This window comes from Diceros bicornis, chromosome 39 (assembly GCF_020826845.1).
Source record: "Diceros bicornis minor isolate mBicDic1 chromosome 39, mDicBic1.mat.cur, whole genome shotgun sequence".
Lineage (NCBI taxonomy): Eukaryota > Metazoa > Chordata > Mammalia > Perissodactyla > Rhinocerotidae > Diceros > Diceros bicornis.
The window spans coordinates 5609851-5632867 of record NC_080778.1 but is presented as its reverse complement, the minus strand read 5'-3'; the positions used below and the strand labels follow the sequence as shown (position 1 = coordinate 5632867).

Here is a 23017-nt window from a genome sequence, read left to right as displayed (position 1 = left end):
TTTCCATACACAATTCAAAGATCACTTTATTCACAAAACTTCAGTTTTTGGCTAAGACTTCAACTCGCAACCTGTTAAATTTTAGAAATACTTTTTAAGAAGAAAAAATTATGTAGACTTACCATTAAGTTATTTTTCTTATACGACGCTAGATGGCACTGGATAGTAAATGAATTTAGATCTATGCAGAAGGCCATGAGCAACTAGCCCCACACTCACCTGGACCTTGAAACAGATCACTAACTTGGTTTGCATAGTTCTTAAAAATAAACCCACTAACGTTCATTGCGCAATTGAAAAAGGTCACACAATTATTCTAAACTACTGGCTCTAAATTCTAAAACTCATATACGAAAAGCCATCTATGAACTTACTGTAGGAATTAAAAATTTACAGTACAATTAGAGTTCACAAGGTTTTCAGCTTTTACAAACAACTCTTATGGATAACACAAGAAAAGCTATAATGGTAACATGATTAAAGCATGTTACATACCAGTTGGAGTATATGATTAGGTATGAAAGAGCAAAACTGTAGAAACATTACAAGTTGAATTAAGCAAAACCTTAACCACGGGAAAATCAGTTTTCCCAACAAACATTTCAAGAGCATCTTGCATATGTTGTGCGTCAGACACCGCTAAGGGTCAGGACACAAAAATACACTGATTCCTTTCCTAGCTCCAGGTTTCTCACCAATTGCTGCTTCTTCCTAAAAAAAGTCCTTTATTTTCCCTTCTTATCTACTAAGTGAGAGGTCTTCCAAGTCCTGTTAAAATAGCGCTCATCATCCAAACTGTTTCTAATGTGGTCCACCTCCAAACCCCCACTACCCCCATCAAACTCAGGATCCCAGAGCACCTTGGATTCCTCACTGCTCACACTGAAGACCATGTGCTGTAATTAATTAAGGATTTCTCAATTTCCTCTACTTGTTGTACATTCTTTGATAACTGAAATGATTTTTTACTTACCTTCGTACACTCAGCAATTTAGCACAGTTTTCGTACATAGCAGGTGTTTAAAATGGTTTGTTGAATAAACATTCATGACACAACATTTAACCAATGGAAGTTAAAGTAAGGTTTAGAAAATTTAAAAATCTTATCAAAGTCATAAAGGAGTGAACTGGAACTCATGCAGGCCAACTCCAAAATCAAAATTCTTTGGAAAGCTAAACTACTTACTGGGAAGCTTCCTTCTTTTTCCAAACTCTGAAACAGTGTAGATAGCACAGGAATGCTCTCTCCTGAATGGCTGGCCCCAGTGGGATGTGAACAAGGAAAGTACAGGAGCCTATTCTGGTTCATCATGTAGCCCAGGTTTACATCTGCCTGCACAAGGATGTGCTCAGAAAACATTCTGGTGAATAATGTCCTACTGGCTTTTAGAAAAGCATTACTTTAACACTGTTTTCAATTTCTTCCATTTATTGATCTATTAGGTTTTCCATCATCATGTGCATTAAGTGGAGCAACTTATATTTTCCTTAAAAACTGTCCATTTTATCTAGATTTGCACATTTATTAGTACAAGTATCCTCCCATAATTTGTAATTTTCACTATATCTATTGTTTTACTATCTTTTAAATTATTAAACATGTATAATTGTGTTTTCTCTTTTTTGTTAGTTAGGTTAGCAAATGGTTTATCTGTATAGTCCTTAGATTTCCTTGTTTATATAGATTTTCTTTTTCTATATCCATAGGTTAAATTGGTAAATCCCAAGAGGGCAGAGATTTTAATCTACTACAGTGTCTCTAGTACCTAGAACACTCCCACGCGGTCGTGCCCAATAAAAATGTGTTGAATCAATACATTAACTTATTTTGTTGTCTTATTTATTAATTCTTAAAAATGTATATAGAATGTTTAATACTTTAAGGATTTGAATTTTCCACTGTGAATAACTTTGTCCAGAGCTTCAGCAATATTGTAATTCATTTTCATAAATATTCTCTAGATATTCCACTAACTGTATTTAAATTTTTTTCTTTGCCCAAAGAGTTACTTAGCATATTATTTAAGTTTAATTTCCAATGTTTAATTTACTTGTTTTCAGCCATTATGCAGATCCAAATTCTTAAATGGGGACTAAGTGCATCAAAGTGGGGTCTAACCAAAGAAGAAAGGGAACCCCAAGTTGGTAAATCCTAAAATAATATACTGAGTTTAATATATATATATACAAATACATATATATATATATTTGGACAAAGATAACTCATGATATTAACATCCTTTAAATTGTATTTTTCTGTTCATTTTTTGGTATGGCTGTTTTGCTGTATAAATTTCATTGCATCAAATCCTTATGCATATAAATGTGTACTCCCTAACAGCTCTCCCTTCTTCGTAGACTAAACCCTTCACAAATCAGGTGACCTCCTTTTCCAATTTAATGCTTTTATTCCTTGAATTTAACTTCGTTATTGACATGGCAATTGTTCTCCTCTAGTCTGCATTTTTCTCGAGTAGGTTTGCTCCATCTAAAATTCCCTTTTTATTGTCAATCATTCCTAACTCACTTTGTTTATGCCTGCCTCTATAAAACAGGAGAAAGTTGTGGGGTTTTTTAACCTGATTTAAGATTTTTTTTCTTTTAATAGCTGGGGCCTTATTCTACTTGTAATTTTGCTCTGACATATTGTCACAATGAGTTCTGCAATCATATTTTATGTTTTATTTTTCACTAAATATTGTTTAGTTTGTTTTCTATCTTCTCCTTAACTTCCAATGTTTTCTTTAAATTTTTCCTCTCTGGTAATATTAATTCTACTAGTGGAACTTTTGATATATTTAAGTATTATTTAAATTACATTTCTCAATGCATCCATTTCAGAAATTAAATGATCTCTACTGATTCTCATGCATGAAAAAAGAAATAAGAACTTTGACAAGTATAAGAATTTTATAATTCCTCCCATCTCTGTCTTAATCCTTGGTATTTATTGATATAAACTAAAAATTTTGTCTCAGTGTATTTGGGTTGCATGATTATAATTCTGTCACTAAAGCACACACATTTTGTTTTGAACGTGAGTTATTTAAGAAAAGTTTTCTAACTATGAGTCAAAATCCAGAGGCAGTTTTTAAAAACATTGATAAATATCTATAATATGCTAACTTTCATGGACAAAGGAATGAATATAATAAAATATACGTGTATCTGCTCATCTCTGCCAAAAAATGTTTTATTTTATTTACTATGGTTGGTTTACATTTTAGAAGTATGTCAACATGTGTTGCAAGCAATATGGCAGATTAGATAATTTGACACTCCTGAAAGAAACAATTTTAAAACTATTTAAAGGCTGGATAAAGTATATTTTACAAATCTTTTATAATGCATTGCTGGTCTGAGAAGAATGGGAGAATGCACAGAAATCTAAAAGGAAATAAATAAAGGAACCCTGAGAGGTCAGCAAATCTCAAGCTGGTTTTTTCTTGAGAGTATCAACCAGAGCCTAGATAGACCCACCTTCCTTCAGGAGAGCTGCACGGCTAATAGGAGACAGGAGACAAACCCTGGGACCTCTCTAGGTGGGAAGTCTAATAGGAGACCCCTGCATGGGGCCAGGACCAGCCAAGGGCTGTGCCCTCATCTTAGGGTGAAGAGTAAACTCATTTACAGCCGCAAGAAGATTACGAGGAAATCAGATTATCTTGAATTTACTGCTGGAGGGAAAATAAAAATCTCCTCTAAGAAATCATAACTGCCCATCACGTGGATCTGAGGTTTGAATCCATAACACTTTGTAGTCTGAAAAAATCTTAATTAGATACTTTAACTTAAATAATCCAGGATTGGTACTGCCTTAGGTGACTGGCAAAAACAAAGACATTTTCTATCTCTAGGAAAGGAACTTCAACACAAGCCTCAAGAATATCCACTTAAGGGGCCAGCATGGTGTAGTGTTTAAGCTCAGCGTGCTCTGCTTCGGCGGCTGGGGTTGCCAGGTTTGCCTCCCAGGTGCAGACCGGACCTACACCACTCGTCAGCCATTGTGGCAGTGACCCACATATAAAGCAGAGGAAGAGTGGCACAGATGTTAGCTCAGAGTTAATCTTCCTCAGCAAAAAAAAAAAGGAACAGCCACTTAAAAGGGCCCAAGGAAGAATATGATTCACAGTTAAAACAAACCAAAAAAAAACATAAAACACATGAGCAAATAAGTCACCATCAACTGTAAATTCAGAAAGAATATAAAACAATATAAAAGAGTATAGTTAATATATTTCAAGAAATAAAAGACAAGCTTGAAAATATGTCCGGGGGGAGAAAACCATAATGAAGGACTGAGACCAATGGAAAAAACAACCAAAAAGTAACTATATTATAGTCAATATACAGAGAGATAATATTTATCAATTTGAATTCTCTATCCAGTAAAAATATCTTTCAAGAAAGTGGCAAAATAAAGACATATTCGGACACACAAAAACTGAGAGAGTTTCCCGTCAGCAGATTCTCACTAAGGGAAATTCTACGGGATAGAAGAAAAATGATTCCAAATGGAAGACCTGAGATGCAGGAAGAAATGAAGAGCAAAGACAGTGGTAATTACGCAGACACATCTAAAGAAACATTTGCGTGAACTTAAGACTTGAGACAATGTGTCTTCTTCCTACCCACAGAAATCCCTGGGTTAGGGACTAGGAGCCCAGCTACCTATGTGGAACCCATAAAAGGAAAAATACAGTGAACAAAACACAGTAATTATCTCCTAAAATTACCCTCTCAGAGAGACAAGGTCTCTGCCGTCCTGAAGCTTATATTCTAGTGAGAAAGCCAGATAAGCAAATAATCACACACATCACGGATAAGTGTCTAATTCTAGACTCAGCAAAACTCCATAAAGAAGAAGTATATGATATGAAGAAAGCAGAACACCCTGTGATATGGCTTACGAAAGTCAGAAGAGGCTACAGTTTTGCTGTGTATCCTGCTGTTCCTAGGGATACACTGTTGAACAAGACAGTCTTTCCTGTGATGGAAGGAGTCAATGACCCTGGAAAGAACCACGTAGACTAAATTAATTGACTTAGGAATTTAGAATAAGGCTGGAAGAAAGCCCGAGAGGATATGTATCATCCTCTCAATTAAGTTACAAAAGTGAATGAGTAAAAAGTGAAAGAATTAGAACTGATATACAGAGAATTACAGTTTAGATATTATGGATACAAAAGCTTTTTCTAAATCATATATTTGAGGAAGCTACTTCACTAAGCTCACCATATAAAGAAGTTTGCAAACAATGAATCGAAACATAGAGCCAAGTGATTAAGAACATGGGACTGGGAATCTAAATCCAAGCTCTGAGAGCCGAGCACTTTCTGAGGGTCTCACACCCTGCAGACCCAGGGTTTCTTGTTGCTGCCCCTTTCGACCTCTGCAAACGAGTTCTCCCCATTCTCCTTCACACACAGCAGAAGAGGGGCATCCCATAGTGGCAGCCTCACTTCCAAGGTTCACATCACTTCTTTTCAGGGAAACAGCTAGAAATGCTGAGTCCAAGATCCAGGTTGCAGCAGAGAATCTGATTGGTCCCAGTAAAGGAAAGGGTCACATGATACATACATGACCACTGTGGCAGCAACCCCTGTCGTTGTTTGGAGATCTCAGGGAAGGAGTAATGAGATGTGACTATCGCGATTACATTGAGCTAACATACATATCAATAAATTATAAAGATAATTGCAAATTATATAAAAATTTTCTAAAAGGAATTCTTAATTTTTTAATAAAAAATCCCCAAATTTTAGAAATAAATTTTTAGAATGAACAGGTAAAAGTGAGATCCACTTGTTATTTTAGTAGCTTAGCCATTTTAAAACACTATCAGTGTCTGAAATATTGTTAAGGTATTTAGAAGTAGTAGTAGTATCTGAATAATTCAATTTAATAAACACTCATCTGACTGTTTCTATGAAAGGCACTAGGAGAGATGCTGAGTGAATACAAAAATAAAGAAGACAAAGTCCTTGCCCTAAAGAGCTTTCAATCTTGTAACATAAATTATTACAATACAAGGGAAAACAAAGGCTGTGGAAATGAAGAGGATCAGTTACGAGTTGAATAAATCAACCAATAAATATTTTTTGTGCAACTACGTCCATGCTTTCCACTACTATATTATTCAAGAGTATTGTTAAAAACCTTGGAGTACTTGTGTCTCTATTCCTATTAACGTTTTATATGATAGAAATAACACAGATTTTGAATACTCATGAATACAAGAATCACATTGCAAAAAGACATCCCAAATCTCAAATAACAACGCCTAAACACATAAGAAATACACAGTAAGTCTGCCAAATAAATTCGTAAGTGGGTTTTCTATATTTAAGCTATGAGTATAAGTACTATTGGTTCAAAATATTATTCTAAAATATGTTACGTATGTGTTTTTAATACCATAACAAAAATCAAAAGCCAGTAACTGAACGTCTTGAAACACTTTTGAAAGTGCCAATATATGCTGCATTTGACAATGGGCTGTGCTTTAGATTAAACCAGAAGCACAGAGCCCAGCCTGTTCCCTGGAAGACCGGAACAGACAGATCTGAGATGCTCAGACCATGAAACAGTCTGAGCCATGGCGACGGAGCTCAGCGAACCAGACTTAGTAATTTCATCACAGCATTTTTAGAGTCCTCTTAAAAAAACATTAAAAATCACATTAAAAAATGCTAAACTTTTGTTCTCATTTTATCCTCCTGTAGATTGTGCTTAGAGATGGGCACAGACTGTCCATGACGACACCCGGCCCACCGCCTGGAAAGAACTTCCTTATAAAACAGAGTCTAGAAATGCCATTCATAAGAGAGGAGACCACACACCAACACCAAACAATAAGTACATTATAAACTTTTATGCCTAAATGTTGCCATGTTGGTAAAACTCTCAGCCTGTAGTAACCACAGATAGAAAGAAAATACAAAATGAGTGTAAATAATTACGATATGTCTGTCAAATTGATTGCAATGTAACACTTTATCTTTTTAGAAAAGCTTATGACATGTTCTTATCTAGAGCACCAAAATCTAAATTTAGATACTTACGTTATTGCACTCTCCAAGGAAATACAGTGCAAATCCATCAGCTTTTGTGGCTGCCAAAGTAATAAAAAAGGAAGAAACTAATCTCAATGGAAGAATATAACATGTATGAATTCTCTATGGTGAGACCTCAGATATGAGCCTTTTGAATGGATTTGGTAACATAATTAATGGTCATGCAGTAAACTGAACAAAATAATTTATGGCTTTACTCAATTAAGTAGAATATTTTCATTTATTTTTCATCAGCTACTGCAAATCTTAAGATGTGACATCCTCAAATGCACACAGCTGTCAAGGTACTATGTAATAATATATTTGTCAAACTTTAAATAGCAGAATTACGGGAAAATATTTTTGAAATTTAAGTGTATTTAATTTTTTTTTTCCCCCAAAGCCCCGGTAGATAGTTGTATGTCATAGCTGCACATCCTTCTAGTTGCTGTATGTGGGACGTGGCCTCAGCATGGCCGGAGAAGCGGTGCGTTGGCGCGCGTCCGGGATCCGAACCAAGGCTGCCAGTAGCGGAGCGCGCGCACTTAACCGCTAAGCCACGGGGCCGGCCCAAAGTGTATTTAATTTTTAATTTTTAAAGTGTCAAAAAATACCAGAAGTGATGTTCATAATATTGAATAACCAACCTAAGCATCAACAAGGATGATGTATGCATCTACATGTCATCATGGAATAGAACACAATTTAACTTTTTCCTTCCAGGTCTTCTGAAGGCCATGATCACAGCAGTTAACAGATAAGTCTTGGAGGGATCGCCTGAATGTAAACCCCTGCTTAAGTCTTTCTACCTGGGTGGCCCTGGGTAAGATGTTTGGCCTTTCTTTGCCACATCTTCCTCATTAGTAAAATGGTGATAATGGCATATAAAGTTGTCAACTCTCCAAATAAATTTAAAATGTTTTTTCTTCCTTAAAAATCAATGATTTATTTTATAAAGATGTGATTTAATTCAATAAAACTATACTTTCCAAAGAACACTAGGTTTTAATTAGTAAGCATAGTATATTCCATTTATACATCAGGCAGATACTTTCTTGGGATCAGATAACTTGGCAAGTTTTAGGTTTGACTCATCTGGTCATTTCATAATAAAATATTTTCACATCAAACTTAGCCTGAGAATAGAAGTAAATAAATGACTTGCCTTTGCCTCTTACTAAGTGAATTATTTTTGCGACTTTTTGCAATGGAATAAGAGAATCTTTGGTTCATTTTTTTCTGCTAAGAGGAATACAGAACATTCCTTACCTATTTTAATGATGCTACTCAATTCATAGAGGAGTAGCTGGTTGTCTCCTCCCGTATCCAACCGTTGTTCTATATAGCTGTTTAGTTCATACACAACTCCCTGCATATTCGTATCTTGGTACTTTGAAAAAAAAAAAAAAAGAAAGGGCATAATTAAATATAATAAAATAAAAATTCTGTAGTTCGTAAGACACACTAATTAATATATATGATGTTATATACTAGTTGTTCATTATGCTTTTATAGAGCAAGATTTAAATATTATAATCTACCATAAAAATAGAATGAAAATTTAAATTGCTATGACTTACTAAGAATTATCTGTAGACTCTATGTATGTGTATTTATATTAAAATATCAAATGTTACCAATTGCGACTGTTTCTGAATTTTGTATATAATGTATCAGGCATCTTGATCAGTAAAAACAGTACAGAAGTTTGAGAACTGAATGAAATATTGTAAGAGGCTAGAGAAGTCACCTGCATGCAGTGCACTGGGTGAGATAACGTTTGTTATTGCTCTCCACTCATTTGCATCGACGTGGCTACCACCCCAGTCGGATCTTAACTCTGCCACTAGCACAGGAGCAAGAGGCTCGCACTGTAGCCGCCCCTGCAGGAGCAGCCGTCCCACAGCAGGTCCACAGCGCTAGGCTTCATCGAGGTACCAGCGACAACAGCAGGTGGACACAGGTCTGGGAAGAAGGTGGACGCTAAACCTTAGCTACTCCCAGCACAAGCTGCCACTGTGTCTTCTCTACAAGTCCTGAAAAAAGCTTTCTAACAAGCTTCCCTGCTCCCGAGCTTGCCTCTTCTCCAAATGACAGCCACGGTAAACTTTATAAATAAAATAAAACTCTGTCACTCTCTGGCTTAAAATACTCCTGGGGCTTCCCACTGCACTTAGAATAGCAGACAGACTCCTCACAGCGTAGCCTCCCACACTCGACAACGTGAGGGTGACCGTCTGCCTCGGAAACTGCTTCACGCCACCTTTCTTTCTCTTGATCACTCAGACATCTTTCACTCCTAAAGCCTATTACTTGCTGTTATTCTTGAGCAACTGTACTCAAGGAATACAGTGGAAGGAATAAATCAATGAAACAATGGATGAGCCAACTGATCATTCCACAAACATGTACCAGCAATCCTGACAATCTAAATCTACTACATGTAGGCACTCTTCTAGACACAAGAGACACTAGAGAATGAACAACATAAAATTCCAGTCCTCAAGGAACTTACATTCCAGTGGAAGAGAATATATAGGTAAAGTACATAGTGTGATGGAAGGCAACAGGTGCTATATGCAGAAAGGGAGGCAGGGAAGGCTGACAGCGAATACCTTAGGAGTGAGAGGGTTCCCTTTGTAAATTGGATGGTCAGTGAAGGAAGACTTCAGTGACATGGGACATAGGGGCAGACTCCAATGGAGCCTGATACCTTTAACGCCTGAAATCTGACTAGCCTCCTCTAGTTGCTTCACAGGGGACTGCTGACCACTTACCACCTCTCTTAGCTTCTGACCTATAAACGGACTCGAGTCCAGGCAGGGCCCAGAAAATGAAGGACAAAGGATGACTTGTCCAGAGTGCAATATACACTCCCCCAAAATGATGAGATTTAGTCAACGTATAGAAACCTGGGAAACAAATGAGAATGGATCTCAAGGATGCTGAAGTAGTGTAGAAGAAAGATAATATTGGATCAGGGCAAATATTTGATATGGGTGCATTAAGGAGAGATACTGGGTTCAGTGTGCAAGTGCTGGGTTGGCTGAAATCTGTTCCCAAAAGTGGCCAACGCTAAATGCAGTTGAAATGCCAGAACTTCCCTGCTGTATATTCCAAACTTAGCAAGACTGGAATGCCAGAGTGGATTTATTCTGTAAGACCTGTTTACCCACTCCCTAGCTATGTCGTACAGACACTCCCTTCACCAAGGTCATGAGAAATATGTTCCCAAGGGTGAAGTGGCCTGTGTGAAGAGCTCTGTGGTGTGGGCCAGGAATGACTGTGGGAACCGCTGCTATCCAACAGGGTTTCCTGAATTCACTGAGAAGATGGTATTCTGGCATGGCAGGGCCCAAGTGGCAACACACAATATCCGGAGACAAGACGGGAGTTGTTAGCATAAGGGACACAACTGAAGCTGCAACCAGAATGACCTGGCCAGCAGAGACTTCCTCAAACTAAAAGTTTCTGTAGAGCACAGGGAACTATCAACAAAATGAAAAGGCAACCCACAGAATGGGAGAAAATATTTACAAACCACATATCCGATAAAGGGTTAATGTGCAAAATATATAAAGAACTACAACTTACTAGCAAAAAATGCAATAACCTGACTAAAAAATGGGCAAATGTGGGGCCAGCCCTATGGCCTAGTGGTTAAGTTCAGGGCGCTCCACTTTAGTGGCCTGGGTTCAGTTTCTGGGTGTGGACCTACACCACTCATCAGTGGCCATGCTGTGGTGGCAACCCACATATAAAATAGGGGAAGACTGGCACAGATGTTAGCTCAGGGCGAATCCTCTTCAGCAACAACAATAACAACAAAAAAATGGGCAAAGGTTCTGAACAGACACTTTTCCAAAGAAGACATACAGATGGCCGACAGGTACATGAAAAGGTGCTCACATCACCAATCATCAGGGAAATGCAAATCAAAACCACAATGAGATATCACCTCACACCTGTCAGAACGGCTAGTATCAAAAAGACAAGAGATGAGTGTTAGTGAGGATGTGGGAAAACTGGGAACCCTGAGCACTGCTGGTGAGAGTGTAAATTGGTACAGCCTTTATGATACACAGCATGGAGATTTCTCAACAAAGTAAAGATAGAAGTAGCATATGATCCAGCAATGCCATTTCTGGGTAGATATCTGAAGGAAATGAAATCACTATCTCGAAGAGATATCTGCAATCCCATGTTCACTGCAGCTTTATTTACAATAGCCAAGACGTGGACACAACTTAAGTGTCCGTCGACAGACAGAAGGATAAAGAAAATGTGATACACACACGCGAGAATATTATTCAACTCTACAAAAGGAGGAAATCTTGCTATTTGTGGCAACAGGGATGGACCTGGAAGGCATTATGCTAAGTAAAAGAAGCTAGACAGAGAAAGACAAACACTGTATGGTCTCACTTATATGTGGAATCTAAAAAAGTCAAACACATAGAAGTAGAAAGTAGATTGCTGGTTGCCAGAGGCTGCGGAGCAGGGGGAATGGGGAGATATCGGTCAAAGGTTACAAACTTTCAGTTATAAGATGAAAAAGTTCTGGGGATCTAATGTATGGAATGGTGCCTATAATTAAAAATACTACACTACATACTTGAAATTTGCAAAGATAGTAGATCTTCAGCATTGTCACCGCATACACACAAAAAAGTAACTGTGAAGTGATGGATGTGTTAATTAACTTAATTAACTTAATCATTTCACAATGTACACACAAATCATCAAATTTACACCTTAAATACATATAATTATTAGTCAAAAATATAGAAACATATTTTTAAATGTAATTCTTAAATATCTCAGCAATAATAATAATAATGAAAGACATAGAACATTTCATCCTTTGATACAAAGTCCCTCCCATGGTCCTTCTTAATCAATCCTTGTCCCCAAGAAACCACTGTTTTTGACTTTTTTCCCTGATAGATTAGTTTTGCCTGTTTTAAGAATTTTAAGTAAGTGGAATCATACAACATGTACTGTTTTGAACCCGGCTTTATTTGCTCAACATAATATCCTTGACATTCATCTATGTTCCTGTATGTTTCAGCAGTTCCTTTCTATTGCTAGTAGCATTTGTTGTATGAAAATACTACAAATTATTTATATTATTCTACTATTGTTGGACATTTGGGATGTTTATATTTCCAGCTTCAGGCTATTAAGAATAAAGCTGCTGAGAAGGTGAGAAGCCTCTGAAATTACCTCATTTCCTGAATTGGACTCTTGCAGAAAATCAGTAAATTTTCAGAATCTCGAGCTTCACAAGGCAAACATGAAGCAGGGCCAGCGGCTCCATGGTTTTCATCCCGTACAGGCACAAGCAGAGGGTCCAACACATTCATAGGACCAACATGTCCTCCAGATCCTCCCCTTAGTTCAGAGCTACCAAAACCATCCTTCTCCTGAATTATTTTCCTGGTGACGTCAGCATCATGGCGGAGTGAGCTTTCCCGTGAACTCTTCCCCCACAAGATACAACAAAAGCAACAGCCACAGACCAACAACGGAATCCCAGACAGTGAAAAGCTAGAGCGGAGGGATCCACACTGCCGCACATCTGAGAGTGGAACGTGCTGGGCCCCCGGAGGAAGTGGGGAGAGGTAAGGAGAACTCCGCTCCCTCCCCATCAGATCCGCGATCCCGTCCGCGCGGCTCCCAGAGAGGGGGGAGGGGCTGTCCTCGGCGGGGAAACCGTGGCTCTTCGGACTCTCTCAGCCAGTGGGAAACTCCCGCACAGAGGACTCAGAGGAGCCACAGGGCTACCATCAACATCTGAGCACCTCAGAGAGCAGATAAAGAGGGGCAAATGAGAAGCCTCCCACGTCAGGGACCCAGAGGGCAAAAGAGAGAGCTCCCCCCTCCCCGCAACCCGGAGTCTGCAGCTCGACCAGACCAGACCTAGCGATCCGAGGCAGACCTGATCAAACTGGACTGGACCCGTGCATCGCAGCGGGAAAAAAAAAAAACAAAACTGCGGATCGCAGCAGAAAAACTGGGGCAGACCGCAGGGGGCTTAGACTACACAGCCCTTTACCACCAGACAGTGGCGGCAGGTGGAAATTGCAACCAGAGACTTCCAGGATGAGGAAAAACAAAACCAACACAGGAACCACAATGCAAAAATATATGAAATCACCAGACCAGAAACAAAATGACAAGCACCCGGAAATCAACCCCGAAGACACAGAAATCCATAAACTAAATGACAGAGATTTCAAAATAGCTATCATAAAAACACTCAACGAAATACGAGACAACACAAACAGTTCAATGAGATTAGGAGTTTCTTCACAAAAGAGATTGAAATCATAAAGAAAAACCAATCAGGGCTGATGGAGATGAAGAACACAATGGAGGAGATAAAGGAGAATCTGGAATCTTTAAAGAACAGAGCTGACAATATGGAGGAAAGAATTAGTACTTTAGAGGATAGGAATAGAGATATACTCCAGATGGAAGAAGAGAGAGAACTAAGACTAAAAAGAAATGAAGAAAGACTCCAAGAAATATCTGACTCTATTAGAAAATGTAACATAAGAATTATAGGTATTCCTGAGGGAGAGGAGAGGGAAAGAGGAACAGAGAGCCTATTCAAGGAAATAATAGCTGAGAATTTCCCAAATCTGGGGAAGGAGCAGGAAATACCAATAAGCGAAGCCAACAGGACACCTATATATATTAACAGACAAAGGCCTTCACCATGACACCTAGTGGTAAGGCTAGCCAGGGTCAACGACAAAGAAACAATATTAAGGGCAGCTAGACAAAAACAAAACATAACGTACAAAGGAACTCCCATCAGGCTCTCAGCGGATTTCTCAACAGAAACTTTTCAGGCTAGAAGAGACTGGAATGATATATTCAAAATACTGAAAGACAAAAACTTTCAGCCAAGAATACTCTATCCAGCAAAAATATCCTTCAAATATGATGGAGAAACAGTAACTCTCCCAGATAAACAAAAGCTAAGGGAGTTCATGGCCACGAGACCCCCACTACAAGAAATACTCAAGAAGGCCCTCAGGCCTGAAAAAAAGAAGAGAAAGGGAACACAAAGCTTGGAGGAAGGAGAAAAGTAGGTAGACAAAATCAGAGAAATAGTAGATCTTTACCGGAATAGGTTAGCAACCACTTAAGTACTAAACTCAAAGATCAAAGGAAGAATTTCACCAAAAATAAATTTAACCTCATCCCTGTAAACACACAGCCACAACACAAGATAGAATAAGGTATAACAAGAGCAACTTAGAAGGGGAAGAGGAAAGTGACTGAATTGACTTAGTATAAGGAAATAGGAGGCTATCAGATAATGGACTATCTCATACACAAGACTTTTTGCCCAAACCTCAAGGTAACCGCTAAACAAATAATCAAAGCAAAACCACATATGATAAACAAAGAGAAAACTAGAAGAATCATAAGACAGAACAACCAAACTGAATTGGCAGTCCAAAACAAATGGGACAAGAAACAAAGGAAATGCAAAAGAACCAGAAAATAAGTGACAAAACAGCAACATTAAGCCCTCATATATCGATAATTACCCTAAATGTAAATGGATTGAACTCTCCAATCAAAAGATACAGAGTGGCAGGATGGATTAAAAAGCAAGACCCAACAATATGCTGCCTTCAGGAAACACATCTTAGCACTGAAGACAAGCACAGGCTCAGAGTGAAAGGATGGAAGACAATACTCCAAGCTAATGGCAAACAAAAGAAAGCAGGTGTTGCCATACTCATATCAGACAAAGTAGACTTCAAGATAAAACAGGTTAAGAAAGACAAAGAAGGGAAATATATAATGATAAAAGGGACACTACATCAAGAAGACATATCACTTATAAATATATATGCATCCAACATAGAAGCACCAATGTACATAAAGCAACTATTAACAAACCTAAAAGGAGAAATCAACAACAACACAATAATAGTAGGGGATCTTAACACCCCACTTACAGCAATGGATAGATCATCCAGACAAAAAGTTAATAAAGAAATATTAGACTTAAATGAAAAACTGGACGAGATGGACCTAGTAGACACATACAGAGCACTCCATCCAAAAACAGCTGACTACACATTCTTCTCAAGCGCGCATGGAACATTCTCTAGGATAGACCATATGTTGGGAAACAAAGCAAGCCTCAATAAATTTAAGAAGATTGAAATCATAACAAGCATCTTTTCAGACCATAAGGCTATGAAACTGGAAATGAACCATTAAAAAAAAACTGGGAAAGTGACAAAAATGTGGAGATTAAACAACATGCTACTGAACAACCAATGGATCATTGATGAAATTAAAGGAGAAATCAAAAACTATCTGGAAACAAACGAAAATGATAACATGCCATATCAAACCATATGGGATGCAGCAAAAGCGGTCCTGAGAGGGAAACTCATAGCAATACAAGCCCACCTTAACAAACAAGAAAAACCCCTAATAGGCAACCTTAAATTACACCTAACAGAACTAGAAAAAGAAGAACAAACAAAGCCCAAAGCCAGCAGAAGGAGAGAAATAATAAAAATCAGAGCAGAAATAAATGATATTGAGACCAAAAAAACAGTAGAAAGGATTAATGAAACAAAGAGTTGGTTCTTCGAGAAGATAAACAAAACAGACAAACCCTTAGCCAGGCTTACTAAGAAAAAAAGAGAAAAGGCTCAAGTAAATAAAATTAGAAATAAAAGAGGAGAAATTACAATGGATACCATGGAAATACAGAGGATTATAAGAGAATACTATGAGAAATTATATGCCAACAAATTGGACAATCTAGAAGAAATGGATAAATTCTTAGACTTATACAACCTCCCAGAATTGAACCAAGAAGAAATGGAGAATCTGAATAGACCAATAACAAGTAAAGAGATTGAAATAGTAATCAAAAACCTCCCAAAAAATAAAAGTCCAGGACCACATGGCTTCTCCAGTGAATTTTACCAAACATTCAAAGAAGATTTAATACCCATCCTCCTCAAATTATTCCAAAAAATAGAGGAAGATGGAACACTTCCTAAATCATTCTATGAGGCCAACATCACCCTGATACCAAAACCAGACAAAGACAATACAAAGAAAGAAAATTACAGGCCAATATCGCTGATGAACATTGATGCAAAAATCCTCAACAAAATATTGGCAAACCGAATACAACAATACATTAAAAAGATCATACACCATGATCAAGTGGGATTTATACCAGGGACACAGGGATGGTTCAACATCCGCAAATCAATCAACGTGATACACCACATCAACAAAACAAAGAATAAAAACCACATGATCATCTCAATAGACGCAGAGAAGGCATTTGACAAGATACAACATCCATGTATGATAAAAACTCTCAATAAAATGGGAATAGAAGGAAAGTACCGCAACATAATAAAGGCCATATATGACAAACCCACAGCTAACATCATACTCAACGGGGAAAGACTGAAAGCATTCCTCTGAGAACAGGAACGAGGCAGGGCTGCCCACTCTCACCACTCCTGTTCAACATAGTACTGGAGGTTTTGGCCAGAGCAATTAGGCAAGAAAAAGGAATAAAAGGAATCCAAATAGGTAACGAAGAAGTGAAACTCTCACTATTTGCAGATGACATGATTGTATATATAGAAAACCCTAAAGAATCTGTTGGAAAACTGTTAGAAACAATCAACAACTACAGCAAAGTTGCAGGGTACAAAATCAATCTACAAAAATCAGTTGCATTTCTATATGCTAATAATGAACTAACAGAAAGAGAGCTCAAAAAGATAATACCATTTACAATTGCATCAAAAAGAATAAAATACCTAGGAATAAATCTTACCAAGGAGGTGAAGGACCTATACAATGAGAACTACAAGACATTATTGAGGGAAATCCATGATGACATAAAGAAATGGAAAGATATCCCATGCACGTGGATTGGAAGAATAAACATAGTTAAAATGTCTATATTACCTAAAGCAATCTACAGATTCAATGCAATCCCAATCAGAATCCCAATGACATTCTTCACAGAAATAGAAAAAAGAATACTAAAATTTATATGGGGCAACAAAAGACCCCGAATAGCTAAAGAAATCCTAAAGAAAAAGAACAAAGCAGGAGGCATCACAATTCCTGACTTCAAAACATACTACAAAGCAATAGTAATCAAAACAGCATGGTACTGGTACAAAAACAGACACACAGATCAATGGAACAGAATTGAAAGCCCAGAAATAAAACCACACATATACGGACAACTAATTTTCGACAAAGGTGCTAAGAACATGCAATGGAGAAAGGAAAGTCTCTTCAATAAATGGTGTTGGGAAAACTGGACAGCCACATGCAAAAGAATGAAAGTGGACCATGTGCTATCGCCATTCACAAAAATTAACTCAAAATGGATCAAAGACCTGAAGATGAGACCTGAAACTATAAAACTCATAGAAGAAAATATAGGCAACACACTATTTGACATTGGTTTTAAAGGAATCTTTTCGGATGACATGCCTACCCAGACTAGGGAAACTAAAGAAAAAATAAACAAGTGGGACTTTATCAGATTAAAGAGCTTTTATAAGACAAATGAAACCAGAATCAAGATGAACAACCAACCAACCAGCTGGGAGAGAATATTTGCAAAACATACATCTGACAAGGGGTTGATCTCCATAATATATAAAGAACTCACACAATTGAACAAAAAAACAAACAACCCGATCAAAAAATGGGCAGAGGAAATGAACAGACACTTCTCCAAGGAAGATATACAGATGGCCAATAGGCACATGAAAAGATGCTCAACATCACTAATCATCAGGGAAATGCAAATCAGAACAACACTAAGATACCACCTCACGCCTGTTAGAATGGCTATAATCACCAAGACAAAAAACAACAAACGTTGGAGAGGATGTGGAGAAACAGCAACCCTCATACACAGCTGGTGGGAATGTAAATTGGTGCAGCCTCTACGGAAAACGGTATGGAGATTCCTCAAAGAATTAAAAATAGAGATGCCCTATGATCCAGCCATCCCACTACTGGGAATCTATCCAACGCACCTGAAATCAACAATCCAAAGAGGCTTATGCACCCCTATGTTCACTGCAGCATTATTCACCATAGCCAAGAAGTGGAAGCAACCTAAGTGTCCCTCGACTGATGATTGGATTAAGAAAATGTGGTATATATATACAATGGAATACTACTCAGCCATAAAAAAAGACAAAATCGTCCCATTTGCAACAACATGGATGGGCCTGGAGCGTATTATGTTAAGTGAAATAAGCCAGAAAGAGAAAGACAAACACTGTATGATCTCACTCATATGTGGAATATAAACCAACACATGGACAGAGAAAACTGGACTGTGGTTACCAGGGCAGTGGGGGTGGGGGGTGGGCACAAGGGGTGAAGGGAGTCATATATGTGGTGATGGACAAACAAAAATGTACAACCCAAAATTTCACAATGTTAGAGACCATTAAAACATCAATAAAAAAAAAAAGAATAAAGCTGCTATGAACATTCTCATATGCGGCATGTCATTATCTGAACCCAAGATGTCTTGTGGCAATATTTTGTATAACTAAAATATATAGAAATGTATTCGATAAAAAAGTCTACTCTTTGTCTATGCAATTATTCTCCCCAAATATAACCCGGTTTATATTTGAAGGAGTGGGATGTAATAGCAACATCAGTTATGACACTATGGTACAAAATCTTTATATTCAGGGACACTGGAGGTGAAGGGAGAGTGTTCTAGCAAATAGGTGAACAGAGTTAAGATGCTGACGTAAGCAAGGTATCACGAGTACAATTCTAACCCTTGTTGTCAACAGAAGAAGATGTAAGGCAAACACGTGGACTGGTTGAAATCACCTCTTTTGGGCATCATTTTTCCCACCTCCCTCAAAAACAACAACAAAGCCTAAAATCTTTTCAGGGTTGTAAAGGTTAAATTGAGGTTAGGCATTCCCTATAAACCAAAGTTGGTCTGGGTTACAAAAATAAAAAAGGAATACTGATGAGAAAATTGGAGTTTTCTTCCTACTGTCCTTGACTTATAAAATGCATGGTGCTACAGAGATTTGAGATCACAGCTTTGCTGATATCAACACCCCGATATCTAATGACTCTGCCCAAGTTCACTTGTGACAATTCCCTTTTTACCCTCAAGCATCAGTTTTTAGCCTTGTCTGCTGCTCTTAGCAACTGCAAAATTTCCAGGCTGACCCTCCACCCCTTGATACACCTTTAAGCACCCAGACGTGGGGACTTGCTAACTGTGAGCTCTGTAAATGTGAAGTTAGTAGTAAGGGTACCCAGTAAAACTCTGAGATTTACAGAAACCTTAAGAGTCTGTCAGGTTGCTGTGGATAGAGCGAATTCTGCCCAATCTCTAGCAATGGCCCTGATCATTTTAGAGGTTCCTTTCTTCAGAAGATCAAAAATAAAGGAAGAGATCTGTATACATGATCCTATTAACAGTACTTCAGTTTCTATCTTATGATAAAGGTTGATCTCTTACAGAAGGTTGCATCAGATGCAATTCAAACTGATTATTTTCAATATTTAATCCACATTTAAGATCTTTATCTGTATGCAAGATATACAATTAAGATATTTTTCATATGTAATTAATTATAATTTCGTAGTATTAAACAGTAGGATAAATGCTTTCATTGCTCGTCCCCCATAAGCTTTTAAGTTTGCCAAGTCTCTTAAAGTTAACACCAAGTATTTTCTTGGACATGAAAACAGTGAATTTAATATTTCTAAAATTACTGAGGAATGCCGAGTCTTCAATACATGAGTAGTCACCTTCTGTTCTCCCAAAAAGAAGGTGCATAAACTCAAAGGCAGGGGTCAGGCAGGTAACACACAGGAGTAAAGCTACTAAGTGGAGGACCTGATGAAGGCAGCTTCTGCGACTTGGCCTGGGCACACTGCTGCCACCGGGGAACGCTGTGTCGGTGCTGCCTTATCTGATAGTTTTTTGAGAGAAGCCAGAAATCCAATCTTAATATGTGTCTCTAAACTTGTAGATGTTGGCAACTCATTCAGAAAACCCCATAAGCACATGCAGGCCAAACACAATGCATCTGTTAGTTGTGCTCAGCCTCAAGCCCTCCAATTTGCAACCTCTCCCTACTGACTTTATTCCATATCAGTGAGGGATACCTTGGAGAAAACACTCAGTTTTTGTCATCATTTTTCTAATACTTGAACATATTATAGCACTGAGAAAATGTACAAAAGGATTTATTTCCTATATTGTGGTAGTAGAAATTATATTCACATTACTTACCCTGCTGACTTCCTTAGGAGCCGATTCATCTGGGGGATAGAGAAGGAAGGAGGAAAAAACACAATTAGAAACTCTGAGCAGGTTCTGAGATGTAGAACATTCATTCACTCTCAATAAACTAAAAGGCTCTTTTGCAATGCTTCCTCTTACGAAATCTAAGAATTTGGTTTTAAAAATCTGTATAGGTTATACATAAATTTAGAGTTAGACGTATATATTAATTTTGGAGGGGAAATGAAATACCACAACAACTAGGTAGTCATTTTCAAGATGACCTTCTTAGACGTTCTAAAAGGGTAGTGCCTTGAATTATGTTTACTCAAATACACGCACTTAGAAAAGGGTTTGTAACAATTGCAACATTCTAAATGACACAACCCACAGGAATATCTCAAATGACCATTACCATTTGTGCTGCGAGGGTTAATTTCAGCATTTCTTATTGGCTGAAATAAGACATGTACCTGCGTGGCACCATGGTCAAGGCACGAAACACATCTATTAGCAGTGCTGCTTTGTACGGTGGGTCCCAGGAGCTGGGAGGCAGTTCGGACTGGCTTGTCAGCACTGTTCACTGGGAAAGTGAGGCTAATGGAATGCACCTGGTCTAGGGGAGACCCTCTGATGGGATCTCCCCTTGGGGCCGGCTACGTGGCAAGAGTATGCCTGTGTGACCGACGGGCTCAAGGAACAAAGTGGCCAAGATGCCACTTTAGGTCCACTGGTTCTGAGTGCCCCACGCCCAGGTCACTGGTTCTGACCCAGACAAAGTGCATTTATGTGGCCCTTACGGAGGAAGGGCGGCGGGAGCCGGCCTCTCCAGACCCCTCACCGGAGGCAGCCTTTAATTGAACGCTGTTGCTGTCTTGTGTCTCGGTTAGCAAACCCTGTCTAATACCACCATTAGTGCACACTTGACATGCCCCAAATCTAATGCATTCTGTGTTCCTCCACAGCACAGCCTAATTTATCTTGACGCTGACAAAAACATGTCCCATAGGTTCAGACAGGGCTGTGGGTCTCCTTTCTCCTTCAATATCCTTATTAACTACACCACTGAGTCCTGTTGTTTCCTCTTTTTTCTAATCTTTCTCTGATTTGCTGCTTACCACCCATTTCCACAGATAACACCAAGTCTAGTCCCAAATCATTTACCAATCAGCAGCCTCCAAGCTGCTCCGTGAATCCATTATCCGCCCATCATGCGTACACACACACACACACACACACACTCACCCACCCAGTGTGTCCTTCAAAAACAGTCCATCTATCACGCCCCTCAGATGCATCAGAACCTAAAGAAAACTAGATTTCAACACTGGTTGCACACGGACTTGACTTGGGAACCTTTTAAAACTTAGCAAGCTTGGGACTATCAGATGGTGGGTATTCAAGAAACAGTACTTAGTTTTTGGATTATTGTATTAATACATACTTGCTTATATATTTTCCTGTAATTGTTCCATAATGGTTTGAGTATTGCATTTGATTTCCCTAAGAATGCAAGCAGGTTACAGGAAAAACACGGATTTTTATCTTCTACACTTAAGTCATATTGCAGAAATACGTCATCTGCTGTTCAATTCCTGACCCCTCACCCTCTCCTGAACCTCTCTGAAGATGGGACTCTGATAAAATCATTACGACACATTTACGAACAGATTCTGAAGTTACAGAAGCTTATATGTTTTTAGAAGCTTATATGTTTTTAATTTTTTTTAAGTTCTTATCTAAGAAATTCAATAAGCATGGCTGCAAATCGAAGTGGATTAAAAGGCACGTGATGAAAAGCGGCAGTTGTAGGAACAGGTTTTCTACTAGGAGTGCGTGGAGTTACTGAGCTGTTTCACTGCGGAATCTTCCACTCTCCATCAATCATGACTAAGATCTGAAAGTTAGTTCAAGGGAAGAACAGTTTGAATTTCCAGACATCTGTAAAGAAGTGTTACTTTAGTTTTGCTTTGGTGCTTCTCAAATGTGCATAAGATGCTCTACAGTACATATTTATAAAAACCAACTATTTTTTGCTTTATGAGCAATGTAACGTGTTTGAAAGAAAAATTTACTTGGAGCTGATTTCTAGATTTTTCACCATGTGTACTGATTTAGAAATGTATCCTCTATCTCTTCCTCCAATGTAGAAGTCAAACAATTTTTGTTAAATGAATGTCAAGTCTATTATATTTAGGCAACATGGTATTTTAGCTGAGGAAATTAATGAACACAGTGAAATTTGCTAGGAGAAGGGAACCCGACTTCCTATTTCCTATATTTGGAACTTTCATTTATTTGAACTCTCCTGCCCAAGGGAAATTTAAGCATGCTGAAGACAGTTCATTTAATTCCCCTTCTGCAGTGGAGTGGCACTATAGGAGGGCATTACGAGAGGCAAAATGCACTATGGTTTAAAGCCCAGACCTGCAGTCACTTGCTGTATTACTTCGGGCAAAGTGTCTGACTTCTTTTGCCACCTTACAAGTCTAAAGAACTAAAGAACTAAAGAACTAAAACAAGAACTAAACAAGAACTAAAGAACTAAAACAACATTCTGACAATACAATTTGACTCTGAAAAATAATTTTTCCCATGAAGGCATCGTCAAAGTAACAGAGGAAATATCGTCCCGTTC

The 23017-nt window shown here is 38.2% G+C and overlaps 1 protein-coding gene across 1 annotated transcript in view; it reads right to left on the bottom strand.

Annotated features, from left to right (window-relative positions):
* Positions 1 to 23017, bottom strand: part of PDE10A (phosphodiesterase 10A) — a 247023-nt gene that overhangs the window by 78395 nt on the left and 145611 nt on the right. Inside the window, exons 3-5 of the mRNA XM_058534019.1 lie at positions 20389 to 20417; positions 8325 to 8445; positions 7065 to 7114 (exon numbers count right to left, since the gene is read on the bottom strand). Coding sequence (XP_058390002.1) covers positions 7065 to 7114; positions 8325 to 8445; positions 20389 to 20417 — 200 coding nt within the window. The remainder of the gene's footprint in view (positions 1 to 7064; positions 7115 to 8324; positions 8446 to 20388; positions 20418 to 23017) is intronic.